This window comes from Caloenas nicobarica, chromosome 8 (genome assembly GCF_036013445.1).
Source record: "Caloenas nicobarica isolate bCalNic1 chromosome 8, bCalNic1.hap1, whole genome shotgun sequence".
NCBI lineage: Eukaryota > Metazoa > Chordata > Aves > Columbiformes > Columbidae > Caloenas > Caloenas nicobarica.
The window spans coordinates 6,564,568-6,586,174 of NC_088252.1; the positions used below are offsets into that span (position 1 = coordinate 6,564,568).

General features: G+C 42.6%; 1 protein-coding gene across 1 annotated transcript; it reads right to left on the reverse strand.

Moving 5' to 3' along the window:
* Nucleotides 1-4,048: 4,048 nt before the first annotated feature.
* PARL (presenilin associated rhomboid like) lies at nucleotides 4,049-17,053 on the reverse strand. The gene is made up of 10 exons (XM_065640139.1): nucleotides 16,997-17,053; nucleotides 16,718-16,916; nucleotides 16,494-16,634; nucleotides 13,950-13,998; nucleotides 12,535-12,630; nucleotides 10,982-11,131; nucleotides 10,480-10,550; nucleotides 8,703-8,804; nucleotides 6,896-6,993; nucleotides 4,049-4,948 (listed from the first exon to the last, which is right to left on the reverse strand). Exons 1-10 carry the CDS (start codon nucleotides 17,041-17,043, stop codon nucleotides 4,834-4,836), a joined length of 1,068 nt encoding a protein of 355 aa, XP_065496211.1. The 5' UTR covers nucleotides 17,044-17,053; the 3' UTR covers nucleotides 4,049-4,833.
* Between the last annotated feature and the right edge of the window lie 4,554 nt (nucleotides 17,054-21,607).

The following is a 21,607-nucleotide window of genomic DNA, read 5'->3' on the forward strand; positions in this document are numbered from 1 at the left end:
TTACAGGTGGTTATCTGATAAGATCTAGTAAGAAATTAATTATGCAGTGGAACTTGAAAAGCTAAGATTTACTGCTGCATTTCAGCTGAGCAGTCAGTATTTGTACCATATTAGCATCTCAGACTTCAGTCCAGATTTGCACCTGCTTCTGTTGAGGAGGAGGCCTAGAAATGTAGATAAGGACTGAGGCAGAACCTGTCCTTGAGTGTTTGGCCTCTCTGAAACACAGTTATCAAAGGATAGAAAGAAATTCCTTTGCAGGTGATCCCATTGTCCTAAATATTAGATTTGAGGCTGCTATATTAGTTTTGATTTCACATACCTCCTCACCTCATGCACGTCAGGGCAGGGAGACTCAGAAGTTTCAGGTAACAATGTTTTTGTCCCACACAGAAGTCTTGACACAATAACATCTAAGATATCGGATGCTGCATTTCATTTGTTGCCTGAAAAGCCCACAAACCTAATTTTACTTCTAGGAATGTGCAGGGAGGTATTTCTTAATTTTCTGCTGCCTTTTTTTTTTTTCTCCCTAGAACTACTCTGCTCTACATAGTAGTTTTTTTTAAATAATATTGGAGTGAAATGTAGAACACTTTACCCTAATAAAGGGAAATAGATTTTTACAGTTGTGGGAGAAAACAGAACATGCACTTTATCATCTGTTATCACTGGCACAGTACAAATGATGCTCTGATCCCTGTTCCTAAGCCTGACTTAGCAAAATATGCTGGAGAATAAATTGGATGTCTCTGCTCTCCCTGTGCCTGCCGCTTCCTAGTACTGAGTTCAGCTCTGGCACCGCGTGTCTCAGAGCCTACCTACAGCATCAGGGATGCTTGGAGCAGCTGCTCATCAGAGCTGGTAGGATGCAACTGGCACAAAGGCGATCTTGGACAGGGAAACCAGAAGGAGCTGGATGAGATTAAAAAGTTGTCTGCATTTAGAAGAGATTTATCATGATTAAAAGCTGGAGTGGGGGGGCAATACTACAACAGTAAGACAAAGGCAAGGCATCAAATCAGAAAGCAAAACAGCTGTTGCTGCCAGGACTGGGGGCTGAAAGCTCAAACAGTTTGCTCTCATACTAAAATGAAACTTCAATAGAGCAGATCACTACACTGGAGCAAAATATTCCTCAAAATGTGGCAAGGCCACAGCAGGCTTTCTTAAAAGCTGTTGAAAAGGGATGAGGGATTGTGTCTCTGCATGATTAACCATGACTTTATATTTACTGCTATTTTCCTACACGAACACTAGTTGCTGTCTCTGCCAAGCACCCGCATAATTACCACATTGTAATTTTATTCACAATAAGCTCTTTGAAAAGGGGGAAAAACGTCTTCCCATGTGGTTGGTTTTGTTTTAGGTGGTTGTGTAGTTTTTTTTTTTTTTTCCCCATTCTTCTAAATTCTTTGCCATTCAAAGGTGTGACTAAATACTGAGATACTGCATAAACTGATGCCAGATTCTGCAAGAAGGGCATTTGCTTGCCAGAAAGGTGTCTTATTTACTCTAGTGAGCTGTCATAACTCCCTGCCATTCCTTGTCTGACTCGAGTATTGACTTTCCTATTGCGGTTGGAAAGTCGTTTAGGACCAGAGAAGATAGTTTACCTTTGGCAGACAATGCTGCACAAAAGCTCTGGTGCAAAATGATGTGTGCTTGGCTGTGTGAATGTTTCTGTACAACCTTACCTGTGTTAAACACCTCCAGGGTTTCTGTAAATGAGGAAGATTCAGGTACTGAATAGCCTTGAGAAGGTGAATGCTGTTAGGCCTAAAGTTAAGGGGAAGCTTAGGCATGAGACCCTCAAACCACAGGCACTGACAGAAAAGATGGTGATTTCCAAACCTCTCTGGCAGTTCCAGGTTGTTTTTTCAGGAGCTTTAAGCCCCTGTAATTCTGAGCATCCAGCAGAAGTGCGGGCATTGCCTGTGAGCGGTCAGCCTGAACATGTCACGGTGCTCATCTGCACTGAACGGACCACGAGTGGGACTCCAGTCTCTGCAAAGCAATACAGGGGTATGGCTTCCAAACTTTGAGGTAGGTGCTGGCTACTATGGTGAAGAACTTCACCATAATCATAGCTTATTCTTCTAGACCTGTAAAATATTATGTCCTTCAGGGTTTTTACATTGTTTTCCTGCAATGTTTTTCCATGCTGCTTTCAGCCAAGATCTCTAAAAAACCCTCAACAAATACAGAAGTGTTGAAGAGACTAGATAATTGTTGAGTAGACGAGAGGTAATGAAGAGAAGGGGGGAAAAAATACAGGGAAGTGGGCAAAGACAACAGATGGGTGTTAAGCAGGTGTAAAACCAACGTGAAAATATTTGAGCTATGGCTTTTGAGCTTCTTTGGCATGAAATAATCACTTCTGACAACCCGTTCCGTGGCCATGCTCTGCTGCTGCAGGCTTCTCCCCGGCTCTGCAGAGGCGCTGCTGCTGGCAGCGTGTCTGTCCGGCTGTTTGTCCCCAACAGCCGCCTCGCTCAGCCCTGAGTGTCAGAGAAGTGAAAGATTAGAAACAGAAAGCCAGAAAGCTTCTAGAGTAGAGCAACGGAATATTAGATACTCCAACTTTTTTTTTTTTTTTTTTTTTTTTTAAGGCATTTAAATGCCTGTTGACTTAAAGGAACCGATCTTATTTTCCAAGGGGGGAAAAAAATTAACTTGAGCACTGGTGTGGCAGCCGCACTTCCCCCCCCCCCCCCCGCCCTGAGCGCTGTGGCGGCAGCTGCGCACCCCCCTCAGACCCGGGCCTGCCGCGGGCCGTTAACGGCTGTTTGTGAGACCCGCAGCCGGCGGGCAGGGCCGGCAGCAGAGCAGCGGCCCGCAGCGCCCCCAGCCCGCAGAGGCCGAGAAGCTTCTGGAAGGCCCACACTCGGGGGGCGGGGCGTGGAGAAGCCGAGAAGCTTCTGGAATGGGCACAGCCAGCGCCGATCGGGCCATAAATGGGGTTCCCGCCGGGGATTCCCTTGGTTTGGTCTCCTCGGAGCTGCGGGTCTGCCGTGCTGCCGGAGTCCCTCCCCTCAGGAGCAGCCTCTGAGGTGACCTCCCGGGATGGGCAGCGCCTCACCTGCGGGTGAGTGAGAAATTCCCGAGTGTATGCTTTCATCAGGCCTCGCCTGGCAGGCGAGTGTAAATTCCTCATCTGGGACAGACCAGTGTGAAGTCCTGGCCGCAGTAGGTCAGTGTTTGTCTCTTATGGGCAAACGGGGCAGAGAGGGCTCTGGTTTGTTTTTCGTGTGTGTATGCACACTGTGGATCCTCATTATTCTTATTTTTGCTGCACCCCAAATAATCCCCTAACCTAATATCCGAACCTGTATCTTATCAGAATGCTAGCTAATTGTATAAACCTCGTTTCTAATTGGTTTATCGGTGGTACTTTTCCGGCCAAAATGAAGTTTGTTTTTGACCTTGTTGTTGTCCACCTAAAATTATTTTGGGGTGCCTCCGTGACAACTGGCTTGTGGTAGTAGGGGAGTTTACAGCAATTTTGTACTCCATCATTTATTACAATTGGTGCCACTTTGCATTATGTAGTATTTATTCCTACAGGAAATGTATTTTCTGCCAGACACTTGTAAAGCAAAAAGGCAGAAGTTGTTTTTTACAGACACAACCTGTTCTTTGGCAAGTCAGTCCACCTGGAATGACTAATTCAGCCTACAGGGTTTGAACCCAACAGTTTGTATCTGGGCAGATTCCTCAGACCTTTGCAAGGGGTCTGGCAGTCATAGCATACCCAAAATCCAGTTTTTGTTTTTATTTGAATAATAGGAACACTGGTTGTGGTACTACCCTCAGGTTTACTTTAGTAGTTACTTCTGGTTACAATGTTGTTGATCTTTGGGCACCTCATCTACTTTTTTGCTGAAGCTGCTCATTTTTCTAAAACTGGCACATTCTGAACCAAATGTTACTGGTTTAAAATTCTTAGAAAAACCTTACAGGAAACTAGCAATACAGCACAACTTCAAAAAACAAAACAACAACCCCCCCCACCCAAAAAAACCCCACAAAAGCCACCAAACCACAAACCACCATGCTAAGGCAGTGAAAGAATATAGAAAGCAGTATAATTCATGGTAAAATATCCAAAACCACAGTACAAGTCATTCTTCCACTGCATGTAGTTAAGAAGAAGATATAATTGTAATAAATTCTAAAAGATGTGACAGCATCTTGAAAGCAGATAGAAATGAAAAACATGGATGGAATAAGCCATAGCTGATGAATGAAGCTGGATCATTAACCACTATATAACTTTGGCAAACAATCCAATATTGCTTCACATGTTTCAAGTTTAAGAACAAAAGAGACCATTGGCTTATCTCATCCAATCTTTTCAACATTGAAGACCACTGAAGTTCCCCACCCTAACCTTATGTTGAGTCCAGTCTTTCTAAAACATGCCTTCTAAGAATGCACCCAGTGCTGCTTGGATATTAGGGGGATGTGTGATCCATTGGCTTCCTCAGTTTTAAGAAGATTTATCTTACTAAGTATTGACCAGTTGTACTCCATTTTGAAGTTTATTGGACAGAGCTTTTGGTTGCTTAATTGGAAAGCTTTTCTTTATTCCTCCTTTAAAAATGTAATGCAGACTGTTACCTCAGATAGCAAGAAGATAAAAATCTTTATTGTTCCACCTTTGTCAGAGTTCATTTTCTATTAATACGTATTTTTGTAACTGTAGTTTACATTAGAAACTTCAACTTCTTAGAGGCTTAATGTGGAGTAGCAAAAAACCTTCAAAACCAATTCAATCCCATGTCTTCAAGTCATATACCACTTGGGCACAAGGAATCTCTGGGATTAGAATCAGTTAGATTTTCCACCTCCTTTTCCTGTGTTCTTTGTCCTCATTTCATGCCAAGCTTTCACCAGAGGTTCTCTGTTTTTCCATATGAGCTCGTGGCCGTAAGTCACGTACCACCTGAGAAAGAAAATATGAGTTAAAACTAACTGCAACTTTTCTCTGTATCTGAGGAACAGGCTGATCACTCAAATCAAGTAACTCTAATGCTTGGTATAGGAGACAAGATAAAGTGAGTCAGAAAGAACAATGTTCTTGGGAAGTGGCAGGTTAACCACTTGGTCTCTTGGCTGCTAATATTTAAATGCTTTGTTCTTGCTTGTCTCAGTCCTAAGAATGAATGGTTTTCATGATTGCTACTTAACCAAGAGGCAAAAATGATTTCCATTTAAGAGACTGTTACAAGAGTACTGTTGCTTGTTCTAATCTTTACTGACAACACCAAGTAAAAGTATTTTTCTCATGTGTGAATACAACTCCCCCATAATGAGCAGCCACATTCCATTCAAAGTGATTTTTCTTCTATAAAGAATTAAATGAAGATTTAATCTATCAAAGTGTTCAGGCTTAACTTGCATTCATACAAAACTATATGAGTATCAGCATAAACGATTAAGCAAGAGAGGTTATGGTGGAGGGGAGAGGCAGGATGGGAAGCCACAGTATGGACACAGGTTGAAGGTTCTCCTCCCACAAGCCCAGCTTCACACCTGAGCCCTGAATAACAAAGGCACTCTTGTATGAGCCATCAGCCAGTACTAGATAAACTGGCCACTCTGTTAAATCATACAGCTGCTTTCTGAAGCGGACAATAGTCTGTGAGGCCACGTATAGAAAACACTTTGCCCACTCAACATATGAACTAAATAGAGGCCCTGTTTTAGGATGAAGTGACAAAAATGATCACTGAGGAGAATGTATAGGTAGAACATATACATAGGTGGGGAAGAAAGATATCTGTCAACTCAAGACAATTTTTACTGCAATAATATGTGAATCTGTATTATAATGAACAAGCTGATACAGATACAAGGCAGGAAGCAGTAATGAATCAGCAAGACTACATCAAATGCATTTGTGATGCCAGAGAAAGGGAGGAAAGAAGACTGCAGTGCAGAACTTACTGACACTAAAGCCCAGAAATGGTGAACAAAGGCAAATCAGTTTGTTCACCAAAATAAGTGTCCTTCATGTCTTAGACTCTACCTTTCAGACTAGCCACAGTGAAGGAGCAAAAACTGTTGTAGTCCTGATGTCAGGAGAAGATGGAAAGAGCCATGTTCTTCAGGCTTTCACAGGATCCTACGTGCCTTCATAACATTTACAGAACAAACCCACCGGGCAAACTTCTGTAACAAGCTTTTAAACTCATTGTCTGGCCTAGTTAAATGTCAGGTAGGCTTTTAAAATCCCTACCGAAAATGCTCATAGCAATAAATGTGCAAATGAAGGCAACATTGCAATCGAGTAGAAGGGGAAAAACTTGTTAGCTAATGCAGTTCAAACAATGAACAATGCAGAACTGTCCTACAAACTGGTTTCTAGTTTTTCCCCATTAGGAAGGCTCCACACAGCAACAATGCAGCAACAGTGATAAATAGTAGAGGCTGCTCAAAGGAATTTGGCTTGAGCTTACACGAACTCTGTAGCTCTCTCTAAATTGGTAATTAGGGAAAACCACTGAGACAAAAGAATTTTCTTAGCTGCTAAATTCTAAAGTTATCTTAATTTGTCCATGCTGTGTTTTATAAGAATCTTTCCTCCCTTGTGACTTTCTTCCATGTGCTGGGGAGAGCCAGGCAGAGATGGCCAGCTTGGGTTACAGCAAAAGCACAATCTGACATCTAACCTACCATTCTAAGGCAGTTCAGCTCAATTTCTTTCAGTTCTAAGCATCCGTTAACAGTATTTTCCACAGAATTTTCTAGCACTCTGAGAATAACAGTGAGTTGTCTTCAGTGCTACTTAAGACAACTTTCCAAACTCCCTATGTTTCAGAGATAAGAGGAAGGAATACAGGATGAATTTAAATACAAAGCAAACAGAAGTTAGTAAATACAGACTTACATTCCAAAGAGAGCTCCTCCAAGATGTGCAGCATGGTCAAAAAGTCTCCAGCCTAGAGCAAGCCCTGCAGTGTCGAATGCAATTATGGCTTTTAAAGCCTGAACAGAACATGGAAAGGACAGGATCAGTCACAGTGTGTAATGGCCACTGACAACGAAGTTTCATATTCTGGCACAGAGCAAACATTTGGTATCAAAAAACATCCCATAAATTTTATATCAAGGCAATCACTATAAAAAGTTTGAAAACAACAGACTCTGCCCTTAGCTGTACTGTGCTGTCATCAGAATACAGACAAGAGCAGCTACATGGTAATTTGGGGTAGGCATGTGTACTTTTCAAATACTCAGTCTCTTCCAGTCCTCATTTCTAAAGCTACATATACATTCCAAACTTTGGTCAGAAAACAAAAGAAAGAGGAAGTTACCTGAAAGAATACATGCTATAAAAGACAGCATAAATTATGGAATTACAGCACTGATTCACTAATTCTGACAGAGCTTAGACTTATGTGCATCTGTCCTCCCAAACACAACCCTCCAGTGGATGGAATATGTGGGGCGGTATCCCTTTCATTTTATCTGATATAAATTGATCATTGCATTCTTGTAAATGAGACACATCTGTTAGAAGGTACGATGATAGTGAACAACTTCGTGGCCAGAAACGGCATGAGCAACAGCATAACATCCTCAGGAGACATAAACCACTGTAACTGTAATGCAAAATTTTACTAAATGCCTCATTCTAAAAAGACCAACAACAGATTTTATGTTAGGGTGAAATGTAGCTTTAAGCAGGATTTCTTTCCTTAAGCATATGTGTTAGAATAGCAGCTATACTGCTACATTGGCTTGTTTATTTTAAAAGCTGATTAAAATACATGTAAGGTAGGCTAAAGGAGTACATAACATTTAGAAATACAATTAAATAGTAGGGTTAAAATAATTCCAACATTTATAATGCAATAGCCAATGTCGCTCCTGTTTTACTGTTGCAATGAGTTCTTCCTCATGGCAATGCCCTCTGTGGCTCTGCCAAGATTTCTACCCTGGCCATCTCTTTTACGAAAGATGCAGTGAAATGACAAAGTTTAACTTCTTTAAGTAAAGGAGTAAAACAACTTTAAGTAGTGGATCAAAGATGATAAACTTACTAAAGGAAGTCAAGATATACATGAGCTTTTCTTAAATGGGGTAGTGGATGTGCTTAAACAAACTTAATGAAACAAAAAAGTCCACATGAAGAAAAGCCTCAGCAGTTTATTTCTAAACCCAACAGTGTTCTTAGAAGTATCAAAAGATGGTATCCAAATGAGGAGGTAGGTGTTTCTCCAGGGCAGGAATGTCATTTCCCTTGAGAAGTGAAATTCTGTTTTTCCCATTTTGATAAATTTTTCTTCAAAAAGAGTGTATCAGTAATAGATTAGCCTGGAACAAGTGCTGTTATAAAAAAATATTGCTTGTCAGAAAGAACAGTATGTCTGCTTGCTTCATCAGACAGGTGAACCTGAGTCCCTCCCAACTACTTTCACCTGTTAGTATTAGATCTGAAACAGACCCATGGAGGATGGAATTTAGGATGAAGATAGAATTTAGGATAATTCTAAATTCACTACACACTTGTGTAATGACCATGCTAGGCTGCAACAATTCACAATCAGTCTCCAGGACTTCCGTGACCTGTATTCTCTTTCAAAATAAATGTAATAGTTTAGGAACACAAATGAAGAGGATGTGCGCTTAGATATTGGAGTGGTATGGTGAAAATGTAGAGTAGGATTTATTTGAAGTTCAAAGGCACTTACGCTTCCTGCTGTAAATGTGAACATTGGAAGAAATATGATGGCTAGTTTTGCTTCCGGCATCTTCGTACATACAGCTGCAAGGACAGTCATTATAGCTCCTGACTGTAAATACATTAAAATACATTAAAGTGAGATGTTACATGAAGGAAAATGTATTTTTCTGAATCTGAACCTGCTTTCCTTTTGGCTTTTGTTTTCAAATGCAACCCTGTGCTAAACCTCAAAGTACAAAGCACCACAGCAAAGTTCAGAATCAAAACAAAAGAAGACACCATTATTGAATTTCAATATCTGAAATTTTAAATACTAGGGGGAAAAATACCCCTCAGATCCTCTTATATAATTGATATAACTCCCCTGATTTTTAAGATAACGATTTATGTTAATGTGCTTTTCTTCCCAGTAAATTGACATTGACCTCATTAATGTTTATAAATATATAAAGGATGGGTGTCACGAGGATGGAGCAAGGCTCTTCTCAGTGACAACCAACAGTAAGACAAGGGGTAATGGGTTCAAGCTGGAACACAAGAGGTTCCACTTAAATTTGAGAAGAAACTTCTTCTCAGTGAGGGTGACAGAGCCTGGAACAGGCTGCCCAGGGAGGTTGCGGAGTCTCCTTCTCTGGAGACATTCAAACCCACCTGGACGCCTTCCTGTGTAACCTCACCTAAGTGTTCCTGCTCTGGCAGGGGGATTGGACTAGGTGATCTTTTGAGGTCCCTTCCAATCCCTAACATTCTGTGATTCTGTGATAAATCCTAGAACTCTAATACATATTAATCAAACACAGACATCTCAGATGAAGGGAAACATTCTGAAGCTTGTACCAAAACAAGGAAAATAACAGATGGACAGGGACAAGGAATCTTTTGTTAATGAAACAAGCAATTCCCTGGTCTGTACTACATTGATCATGGGCTTTTGTATCCATGAAATATCTCAATGGAAAAGCTGTGACTATTAGCAGTAAACTATTGCAATGTGTGGCAATTTCAGAAAGTTCAGATCAATTATGCTACTGGAAAGTAACTTGCTCCAGATACAGTTTATTTATAAGATAAAGATGCAATACATAGCACTACCAAAAATTCTAACTTTGGGACAGCTTTTTTTTATTTTTCATTCCAATTGAAAAATAAGAACCTGACATTTCACTTTTAACCAAACTATTTAGTAAATTAAGCCTTTACAAGCTGGCAAATGGCTAGGTTCACCTCAAACTTATAGCAAGTGAAGCGTGTTAAAAAGTTGCACTACTAAAAATCCTTGTAAAGAACAGACAACCACAGCACCTGCCCAGCCTGCCTCATCTCCTCCATACTGTGAGACTTCTGGCAGTTGTGCTGCCCTTTCTGCACAGCATTCCCTGCAGCTTCCACTAGTATCACGTGCTGATTTTGATTGTCTGATTACATTGCCTCTTTCTAAAATATTCTATTTTCAGTTGGAGAAGACTGATACACAATTATGAAATAAGTTATAGAGCTGAACTATCTGCTCAGTGACAAGAGGTCCTGCTGTTACGCACTCATGTACAAGCCATTAACATTAAGTGGTGTTAGTTCTGGGCTGCACTGCAAGAGAGTTACTGCATTTGAAGAACAGGCAAGTTCTTGCAAAAGAATTGCTGCCTGGTTATTTGATTTTGTTACACCTTCCTGGTTTCCATTATCTCAAATGTATTCTTGGCTTTTAAGCAGGTTAAAGAATACAGCAGGCTTTGAAAACGGCTTCAGAGATCATTATAAGGTCTCCCGTATTCTGAGATACTTACAGCTCCAAGGGATGGTTCAAATCTTCCAGTGGCCATTTTAGCAACATAACTCACAAAAGTGGAGATAACCCCTAGAAAAGAAAAATTACTGTTGGAAACAATGCCAGCAATGCAGACGAGCATCAGAAAGTGCAACAATTTTATCTGTACATCTTCCTAAAGAAGCTAGTGCAGATGGTGTAGATTTCAGTTGCATGGGTTTTGTTGTTGTTGTTGTTTTAACTTGAAGTAGTTGTCATTTCTTCCCACAAAACTCCCATGAATCTGTATAAGAGCTATTTTATTTTGGTAGCTAAGCATGACTTAAAACAGGATACTTATAGTGTCATCGTATTTTGAAGCCCAATATCCTAAACTTATCAGAATTCTGTATGACAGCAGTAAATACTGAAGTTAGTAGAGAGCAATGTGTGGGACTGAACAATAGCCATCTGTCCGCATACATCTATTAAACATGCACATTTTACTTGCATGAATAAATAATATATATATTTAACATTACCAGCAGAAAGATAAACTGCCATGAACTGCTCACATCCCAGAAGAGAGACAATGCTGCTGGAAAAACTCCATAAAACATACATATTTGCTGCCATGTGGAATAGAGAGAAGTGACTAAATGTAGAGAGCAGCATGGGAGAACACAGGGCTCCTACAAAAGAGAAAATCAATTAATGAAAAAAATGAGTTATTTAATTTGCTTCGACTTACATGTCATGCAGACTAGGAATTTATCAAGACATACTATAGGCTAATTATGCTTAGAATTCTCAAATATAAGCTACGTAATAAACCCAGAAACGTGACAAATTTCAAATTCCCTGCAATACCTTTTGAAAGGTAGAACATATACCCCAGAGATATGCAAGCTGTACAAAGAGCTACTTTAGAAAGTCTTAATTACCTATTGGGGAACATTTCATAGAAAACATTTCTGACACTTCTCCTGTGCTTTGGAAAGGAAAAGGGAGATTTTACTTAAATATGTACACAGTGAAAGATTTTTAATATAGTATATGAACACCTATCTAAAATTATTTTGCTACAGAGATGAACTCATAAAGAAAAAATAGTTTTTCTTCCAAAAAGCTACTAGCTCTCTTCACTGAAACAGCAGCCTTGAAAATGCAAAGAAGCCAATTAGCAAGTTTAAAGGTCAACATTATTTAAAACAGGAGTGTTTGGGGTGGCTGATGCTCAGAGCTGGATAACAGCTGTATTCAGCTTTGGACTGTGTGTGGGGAATTGGTTGAGTTTCTACTTTTTCAGCAGAAATTAAGAGGATAGCAGAAGGTACTCTTCTCATGCATGTTTGTCTCATCCTTTTAATTCTTTACCGTAGAAAGGAAAACTGCCATTAAATACGAATAACTTGCTTTCCTAAGTTAACTTCTTCAAAACATTTCACGCACAGTGAAAGCTTAGATTTTGTGGGTTTGGGTCACATTAAAAAAAAACCACAAACAAAGCACAGCTTTGAAACAAGGATTCTGTACATAGAATACAGACTAATGCTTGTCTGTTGATGAAAGCACACATGGATGTGACTGTTCTATCTGCACCCCACAGAACATTAAAGGAGGGGGGAAAAAAAAAAACCCACATTTGAGACTAGTTTTTGAATGGAATTACACAGTATGATTTATTTTCCTCCTTCCCAAAGTCTGGCATGATTCACATTCTGTCCAGGAAAGTAGTGATACCACTTAGAGAAGCGTCTCTTTATCTTTACAAAGGCATGAGCTGCATCGCATTGCAGTAAAAGGCCAGACAGCGGGCAAGTTTTGACATTACAATATTTAGAAAAGCACCAGTGGTGTGTGTTGGTGTGTGTTTTGTTTTTGTTGTTGTGGTGGTTTTTTGGTTGTTTAATAGATTACTTCTAACATTTTCCCCCTAGAAGTGTTTCCTGTCTAGACAAAAAGATGTCTGGGCATGACTGAGATTGCTTGTGGGTGATGGAGCTGCTACGTGCCGTTTGAAGCTTTTGCAGTGCGATCAGAGGCTCTATTACATCCTGAAGTAGAGAAGTCACACAAATTACTGTTCACTTACTGGAGGATGGATCTGAGGTGAAATATGTAAACATAATCCGTCGCATACCAGGCAGCCTCCATAAACAGAATACAAAGACATTTGCAGCTATAATCCCTATTAAGAGGAAAAAACAGTATAAAAGCAAATTATGACTGTAACATACCATAATGCTTAATGTAAACAAGTATTCAAAAGTAAGCTTTCAAGAACCATACTTCTTCATTATTCCATCAAAAGCAGTAACCACTTCTTGCTTTATAGAGATTAGAAAAAGCAAAAATACTGAAAGCTGTATTTATATAGTGGAGGTCTTTCAGAAATATGACATTTAATTGCAGCTGTTTTAACATACAGTGTAACGAATGCAACAGTCCAGAAAATCTGAACCAAAGTGTGAAAACTATGATATATAAATCCTAGAACCAAAATTTCAATACATCTTTTCTTTCAACATTCCATCTTGTTCCACCATGCTCTTTTATTAGAGGAAATATTTTCCCTGTATGCAAAGCCAAGATGTTACAGAACTGTCAATTATTTCAGTACAGTGAGCCCAACCTTGTTATGGCAACCAAGGGTAAGTGTCTGAATGGTTCAGGGCCTACCAGCTAGAATTTGTATTGCTTGTGAGATTAACCATGAATCTTTACAACCCTCCTCCTGGTCCCAATACAATATTTGTATCTGTATTGTGACCTGGCTTGTATGTTGAAGAGCAATTCAAAGCATCGTACAAAAACATTCAGCACTTACACAATCTATTCTTAGACTGGAGTCAATTCTTCAAAGAGTTAGTAAGTTGAATTTTTTTTTCCTAAAATGTGCATAGAAAGAGCATTTGCGCAACCTTATGCTTACAACCTGCTAATACAGACTCGGGAACTCCTTAACATAGAATATGTAAGAGCAGATGTGGCTCCACTACTTTATATGGATTTGAATCAAGTTCTCATCCATCTCTCTCCACACATTACGTTTATCTCAGGGATTTCAAGTGATGCTAGGCTAACCGATCAAAACTACATCATAACCAAACAACAGCACAGAATATAATTTTTTCCTATTTTACATACCTAATGCTGCAAACAAGCAGCAATGATTAGGGGAATTTTATTTCCACATGCCAGTGGAACATATACGCCTATGCCTTCTAAAACCATTTGCTGTTTTTCACGCTTCCTGAGAAAAACATTGCTGGGAAAGGATTCTAGCTGATCCTCCTTGCAGAGTTACATAGGAATCTTTATAATGCATTTGAAAAATAGTTTGTGAGAAGGAACTGTAGCAGAAAGTGTACGTGCAGGTGTAGTTTTACATATGCTTTGTGCTCAACAACCTAAACGTGGTATGAAAGCCATCTGTTTTAACATACTGTACCTGTTTGCCAAATTTCTCTTCCTGTGAATGTCTAATACTTGTAAGCTAACACAAACCTGTCACAGTCCGCTGCCCCTCAGTCAGGTTATTCCACCAGCTGTTAACCTGAAACAGAATTGTTGTACATCAATGCCACTGTAGAGTATTCACAATTTTGAAAACAGTCACCTAAGGTTCTACCTTTTTAAGAAATGGAAAGCATTTTTCGTTTGAAATCTGCTAAGTAAATTGGACACACACTTTTTTATTTCTGACTGGTTTAGCTTCTCAAGTTAGCATTTCCTTGCTCAAGAATACCTACTCTCCTTTTCATAAAATATCCCAATGTAGATGAAGAGTTGCTTCAAAAAGAACGAGGTTATATCCTTTTACGTAACTCCACGGGTTTACCTCTGCTTGTACTAAACAAAGACCTAGGCCATAATGCTTACTTTAGCAGATTAGCCAAAGTTAGCATAAACCCTGCCTCGACTAAGCCTCACCCTAATGCCGTCTAACATCACACCACCCACCTTTGGGAGATCCCACTTTTGTGCCAGGGTCACTTTTGCAGAGGTGGCTCACAAGATGTGGAATCCATTCCCCCTTGCGTCCAGCTCACCCAGCCCTTCTCCAAGTTTAAAACCCCTGAAAAAGTTTATTTTGAGCGCAGTCAGCCCACAGACAAATGCCACCCCCTCTCCCTTCCTCAGCTTTCAGAATAATTTTGGACAGTTATTTATTGATGTCTGAGTGACCTTCCAAACATATTGATGGGGACAATATCATAAAAATTATCGCTAGGTTGGAGGTGGGGGGAGAAATAATGCTGTATGAAACAAACCATTTACTATTTGATAGCAAAGTAACAGCTTCATTACTTTTTTTGTTTTGTTTAAATCTCTGGCATGGGATACAGATACCAGTATTTCCTACAAAGTTATCCAGTATAAGAACACTAAAGTAAATTCCTTTTCTACAATACAAGAAGCAGATGCCCCCAGAAGGTATTTGGGGGATCCTGAACTTTTTAAAATAGAACTACCCATTGAAAACAGGGATTGGGAGTTTAAGCCTATTAACAACAGGGCAGTTTTATTTAGTGTTTGGTTTTTATTAGTTGTTTTGTTTTTACTTCTTTTTGATAGCTAATTACCAGATCTCCCCCTTCTGGTTTTGAAGGAAAACGGAAGTATAAAACCAAAATGATTTAAAATATTAACTGACAATCACAGTCCCACCTGCAGTTCACATACACTGAGCAAGAAAGCATGCTGTACTGGGCCTGGCTAGAACAGAGTTAATTTTCTCTATAGCAGCTCATACATGCTGCTGTGGTTTAGATTTTTGACTGAACCAGTACTGATAACAGATTATTGTTCTAGATTTTGCTGAACAGTGTTTGCATAGCATTGAAGTGTTTCCCATTTCTTGCTCTGCCCCTGCAGGGTACAGATCGGGGGTGCGCAATAGGCTGGGAGGGGACACAACTGGGCAGGTGACCCAGACTAACCAAAGAGATACTCCTATGATATATAATATTGTCATGCTCAGCAATAAAAGGGGAATGAGGGGATTTTAGGAGGTTTAGCCATCTTTTGCTCATAAACTGGCTGGGCATTGGTTAACCCACAGTATGTTCTCATTTTGAAAGAAGTACCCCAGTCTGCACAATACACATCACAAAAGCAGCTCCTCTGTGTCCTACCCAGCCCAGGACCTCGTGTTTCTCCAGCTCCACACTCAGCCCTACTTCTCTTGGACAAGCAGACCTGAAAGAGCAATCAAGCCTGGTCTATCACAAGCCATAGTAGTAACCTTGAAACAAATGTAAAATGTATATGCCTGTTTAGTTTTAAATACACTTGACTGAAAACTAAGTGACTCATACTTTCAGGACATCAACTAAATTTATAACAAGTCTTGCAATGCTTGTATTGTTCTTGCTGCCTGAATTCTAAAGTATTTGCATGGAAAGGTCAGCTCTCATAAAGAAAAAAAGTCTTCTAACCCCTCATATGTGTGAAGTGAAAGCTGAAAATATGAATGCATTTCGGGAGCCAGAGGATTAAAAGAATCTTATCCTTAAGGTTCAAAATCCAAGTGAGCTCTGTCCTCTTTGGGAATTCATGTTCACTTGTGAGAACACTTGAGATATAGTGAGAATCTGTCCTCTTTGGGAATTCATGTTCACTTGTGAGAACACTTGAGATATAGTGAGAACAGTGGGTTTTTTTTTTAATGTAGAGAAAAAACAAAAGGCATCTAATTTACGTATACAAACTACTGCTACTGACCTCCCTTTCCCTGCATTTCAGGGTGAAGCTGGTATTTTTCTCCAGTATAGCTTTTGCAGTGACATTGCGAGTTACAGTTTTCTAGAACTAATTCTACCCAGTTTTTCTTGTAGGGAAACCTATACGCTGCAATTTCCTGTGAACCTATTATTTCTCCAAGTTGCAAATCAGGACAAACAGGACAAGTATCTGTTGTATAAATGGTGCCCACACCAGAGGAAGGATGTGGTGGGGGTTTGCCGGTTTGGTTCACGCTGCGGTGCTGGTTTGTGCTCCCGCAGGGACCCACCCGTGTGCGGACAGGCCGGGCCTGGCTCCGTGTACCTGTTTTCGGAAGTCCCCCCTCTTCTGGGGCCGTATTTTATCCATCCAGTCCGCTCGGGCATCCTCCAAATAGCTCTGCACCCGCGACTTGAGCGACTCGTACTGCCAGATGGCGGCGGACCCGAAGGCGGCGCCTGTGAACTGGGCGACACCGCACAAAAGTCACAATGAACGCGCCGTCCTGACAGCCGCGGGGTCCCCGCCCGCCCCGGGGAGCCGCTTACCCCCACGGCGAACAGCAGCGGCCTGACCAGGCGGCGCGGCGAGGGGCGGCCGGCGCGGGGGGTCGGGGCCGGCGGGCAGAGGCTGCGGCGCGGGGCTGGCGGGCCGGGCCGCGCCTCGGCGGCGGTGGCGGCGGGGGGCTCCTCGGGCCGCGGCCGCGCCCGGCGGAAACCCTGTCGCTGCTCCAGCAGCACCGTCAGCCTGCGGGGGAGAGACGCGGAGCGTCAGCACCGCCGCCACCGCCCGCCCCCCGGCCCGAGCCCTCCCCGGCCCGGCGGTACCTGCGCGGCCGCGGGCCCCGGGCGCGGGCCCAGCACCACCACGCCATGTTGGGCGCCTCCCCGCCCGCCAAGCGCTTCCGGGGCGGCCGCCATCTTGCGGGCGCGGCGGGACGTGGGGGTCCCCAGCGCCGCGGGGCTGCTCCGCACGGGGGGCGCCCGCGGGGTCCCGGCGTCCGGGGTCCGAGGGGGCATTCCCAGCAGCGCCGGGGCTGCTGCCGGCCGCCGGGTTGGATCCGCTCGCGTCCTGCCCCGGCCGCCATGTCGGGAGTGTCGTCCCCGCCCTGCGCCGCCATAGCGGGAGTGGCGCTGCGGGGCGCCTGGGCCGCCATGATGAGTGTGGCAGCTCTGTGATCAGGGGTCTCCAGGGCTTTAATGTGGTGTTTTCTCTAGAGGCCTTCTGGAGTAGACAGTCTCCTCCTAGCCTGGGAGGCTGTCTGCTCCCCCTGAAATTAAATAGAAAAAGAAAATAGGTGTGTTTGCTTTGAAAATAACACGTAATTTGTAAGTTTCGGTAAGCTGCATGCACCTTTCTGGTTCTCTGTGTTGCGGTGGAGATACTAATGGACAACCGAGCATTCTACATGGCAGTCACGCCTCAGCCTCCAGAGATCAGAGTGCAGAGCTGCTAAAATGAAGCAGCTGTATGAACAGCAGTTTATCTCAGAGGTGCACGGGGGCACCGAGAGGCAGCAGCTGCATTTCGGGGCAGAAGTTCTGCGTGCGTGTGAGGAACGCTCCATGGGAGAGCGGCTGTGCCACCTCCAGCTCTGGAGGCCACTCTGTTGTGGCCGGACAAGTTCATTGTGTGAAGGAAGAGATAATAGCAAGCTGAGAGTGATCTGTACGTTGTAGTTGTGAGTGGCTGTAAGCCTGATTAGACTGTTAGTAATAGAATCATTAAATGTTTTGGGTTGGAAGGGACCTTAAAGCTCATCTAGTTCCAGCCCCTGCCACGGGCAGGGACACCTTCCACCAGACCAGGTTGCTCAGAGCCCCGTCCAGCCTGGCCCTGAACACAGCCAGGGATGGGGCAGCCACAGCTTCTCTGGGCAGCCCGTGCCAGGGCCTCACCACCCGCACGGGGAAGAATTTCTTCCTCATATCTCACCTAAATCTCCCCTCTTTCGGTTTAAAGCCATTACGCCTTGTCCTATCACCACATGCCTTTGTAAAAAGTCCTTCTCCAGCTTTCTTGTAGGCCCCCTTTAGGTACTGGAAGGTTGCAATAAGGTGTTCTTGTAGCCTTCTCCAGGCTGAACAACCCCAGCTCTCTCAGGCTTTCCTCACAGGAGAGGTGCTCCAGCCTGTGATCATTGTGGCCTCCTCTGGACTCTCTCCAACAGGTCCGTGTCTCTCTTACATTTGAGGCCCCAGAGCTGGCCCCAGCACTGCAGATGGGGTCTCACCAGAGTGGACTAGAGGGGGAGAATCACCTCCCTCGACCTGCTGGTCACTGCTTTTGATGCAACCTGGGACACAGTTGGCTTTCTGGGCTGGAGACGCACATTGCTGGGTCGTGCTGAGCTTCTCATCAACTAACACTGCCAAGTCCTTCTCCTCAGGGCTACTCTCAATCCATTCTCTGCCCAGCCTGTATCCGTGCTTGGAATTGCCCCGATCCCTGTGCAGGACCTTGCACTTGGCCTTGCTGAGCTTCATGAGGTTCTCCCAGGCCCACCTCTCCAGAGCTCCTTATTCATCTGTGCAGACCTCCTGGTGTTTTTGCCTGACTTCTTTGTTGGGATGCATCGCTCCTGAGCGTGGAGCAGGTGACCCCTGAATATTAACCAGCTTTCCGGGGCCCCTCTTCCCTCCAGGGCTTTATCCCTTGGTACTCTACCAAGCGGATCCCTGAAGAGGCCAAAGTCTGCTCTCTGAAGTCCAGGGTAGTGAGCTTGCTGTGTGGCCTCCTTGCTACCTTAAGGATCTTGAGCTCCACCATTTCATGGTCATTGCAGCCAGGGCTGCCATTGGGCTTCACATTCCCCACCAGCCTCTCCTTGTTGCTGAGAACAAGGTCCAGCATAGCGCTTCTCCTCATTGGCTTCTCTATCTCTTGAAGAAGAAAGTTATCATCAACTAATTCCAGGAACCTCCTGGATTGCTCATGCCCTGCTGTGCTGTCCAACAGATACTGGGGTGGTTAAAGTCCCCCATGAGGAACAGGGCTTAAGAACGTGAGGCTGCTCATGTCTGTCTATAGAGGGCCTCATTGGCTTGGTCTTCCTTAATAAGTTACAGCGACTTCGGAACAGTGACAAAGTCAAATCGTTTGGAATTGGAGAGGAACTGAATTGACATTGTTCCTCTTTTTTTTTTTTTTTTAACAAGTAGTGAAAGAGTTGAAAGAGTTTGCCTTCTCCACTCAAGGTCAGATTCTGACCTGAAGAAACCTCTGTAAGCTTGTGGTAGGAGACTGCTCTAAGTCGTTTACTACAGTATTTAAATCTGCATTTTATCTCTGATTGCACCATGGATCAGCCTCAGAATTTGCTTGAACTAAGAAAAGATTAGCAGGGTGAAAGACATACATTGCTGGTGTTAAAAATGTATATATACATATGTAAATGAAACCAGTGTTGTAATCTGTGCTTTGTCTCTTGTTTTCTGTGTAACAAAATGAAAAAAAAAAAGGTAAGAGTTTTTTAACTTTCCAGATTAGACACTTCTATCACTTGTTTTTGCATCCAGAGACCTTATCAGGAGTGATTTGTTTGTTTAAGTGACTTAAATATTTTTCTTTGTTAACTCTTCCCGTCCTCTGTTCGAACCACATAGATTTTGGCTGTGCTGTGTTTAATGTTTAGGTGATATTTTTGCTCCCCCAGGGCTTGTTTTTATCACATTAAAGCTCTTAGCTGTATGTAACATATATGTGCAATTTGCGAGGGACGATGCTCTGGGCTTTATGTATTTATTTGGGTTTGGCTTATGGTTGTTCTCCTCTGGACAGCTGCAAAGTGTATTTGTCATGATCTCAAATCTATAACCAGTGGCAGCATCTGGCAGCTGGTACGAGCGAGCCCCAAAGGGTGGGGTGTACCTGGTGCATGTTGAAAGAGGTGGACAGATGTGGTGTCGGTTGAAGGAACAAGCTGTTTGCTTTTGAAAGCTTCTCTTTTGCAGATGGTTTCTATTAGCAAACTCTTACCCTGTTAAAGCAATGCGTTTTGGCGGTGTTACTTTTATCATTAAAACTGCAGGAGCGGTAAGAAATCAGCATCACCACTGCGTGGGGACTCAGTCTTGTGCGTGACTGGTGGCCCAGAGGGAATATGGTTTTGTTGGGACTGTCCATTGGGTTTTGCGTGGTAGCAGCAGGGTCAGGAAGGGATGAGTGCGGGTTGCTCCTTGGGGCAGAGGAAGGCAAAGAGAGGAGGAACAACAGAAGCGAGGTAGTTGTAGAGCTGTCCTGGGCTGCTGGAGCTGCTTTGGCCAGGGGCCGGGGAGGTCTGTCCTGCCTCAGGGCATGTCTGATATCACAAACAGTTCTGTTTGTTAATGTGATTCACTGCGCTGGTTACTGATTGCGTGGCTTAAATGCTGTCAGGGAAATACAAAGAATATAAAGAAAATTGATTTTTTTTTTTAAACAAGCAAACAGTCCCCTGCTTATTTTCTTTTTTTTCTTTGCGTGCTTGTCTTAAGATCTGCAAAATAAAACACCTTTCAGTTGGTCTGTCGTGCACTGCGCATTCATGCTATCACAGTTAGTTCTCCTTGCCGCTTCACATCTCCCTGTGTATCGAATTGAAATGTCACCGTCGAGATTCAGACCACACGTGCACCTTTCTGGAGAGGAGTTACCTGCAGTGAGGAGCTCACGGATGTCGTGTCATCTCTAACAGGCACATCACTACAGGACAGGCGTTTTAAGGGTGGGAGAAGGACTCTTACAGTGGCATTTGTAGTCCTACTATAACGTGGCACATTTTGGGTCAGGGTGGAGGAAGATTGTTATTCTGTATTTGCAAAACCTAGTTTCAAAGCTTCCTTACTTTGAAACCTATGATACTTTAAGTTATTGTATTTTAATGAGAAATTTGTGTTTACAACTTTGACATATGTCCTACCCACAGTGATGGTGCAGAGCATATAGTTTTATCTTCTTTACTTCCAGGAATTAATTGTGAATGCATGGCTCATACCTATGCAATAGGCAAAAACCTTCATTTGGATTATTGGCCTGCCCATGTGGTGCAAAATCTGCTTGAATTTATTGCTTAATTTAAATTTATCATTTATTTCAGATATTCTCTGACAGTTATGTGTGTTTTGAAAATGTTAGACAATCACTTGAGAGACAAGCGTTCCCCCCTCAAATGTGAGATTAAAATTTTATAGTGGAATATACACATTTTTAAGAGTGGAATAAACTTAATCCTTATTTCCTTGTGCAAACAAATTCCAAGTGTTGCAGTTATTTTAAATGAATGATTACAGGAGGAGGCTTGAATTTTCTTTTTATTCTTCATGAAAATAGTGGCTGGGTGACAAGACCAACAAACGTTTCAAGCAAAATAATAATTGTGAAAATTGTAATAGTATTTTTCGGTATTGCTTTGGAATCTGCTGGTGCGTGGACAGCTCAGTGGCAGTGACAAAGCACGT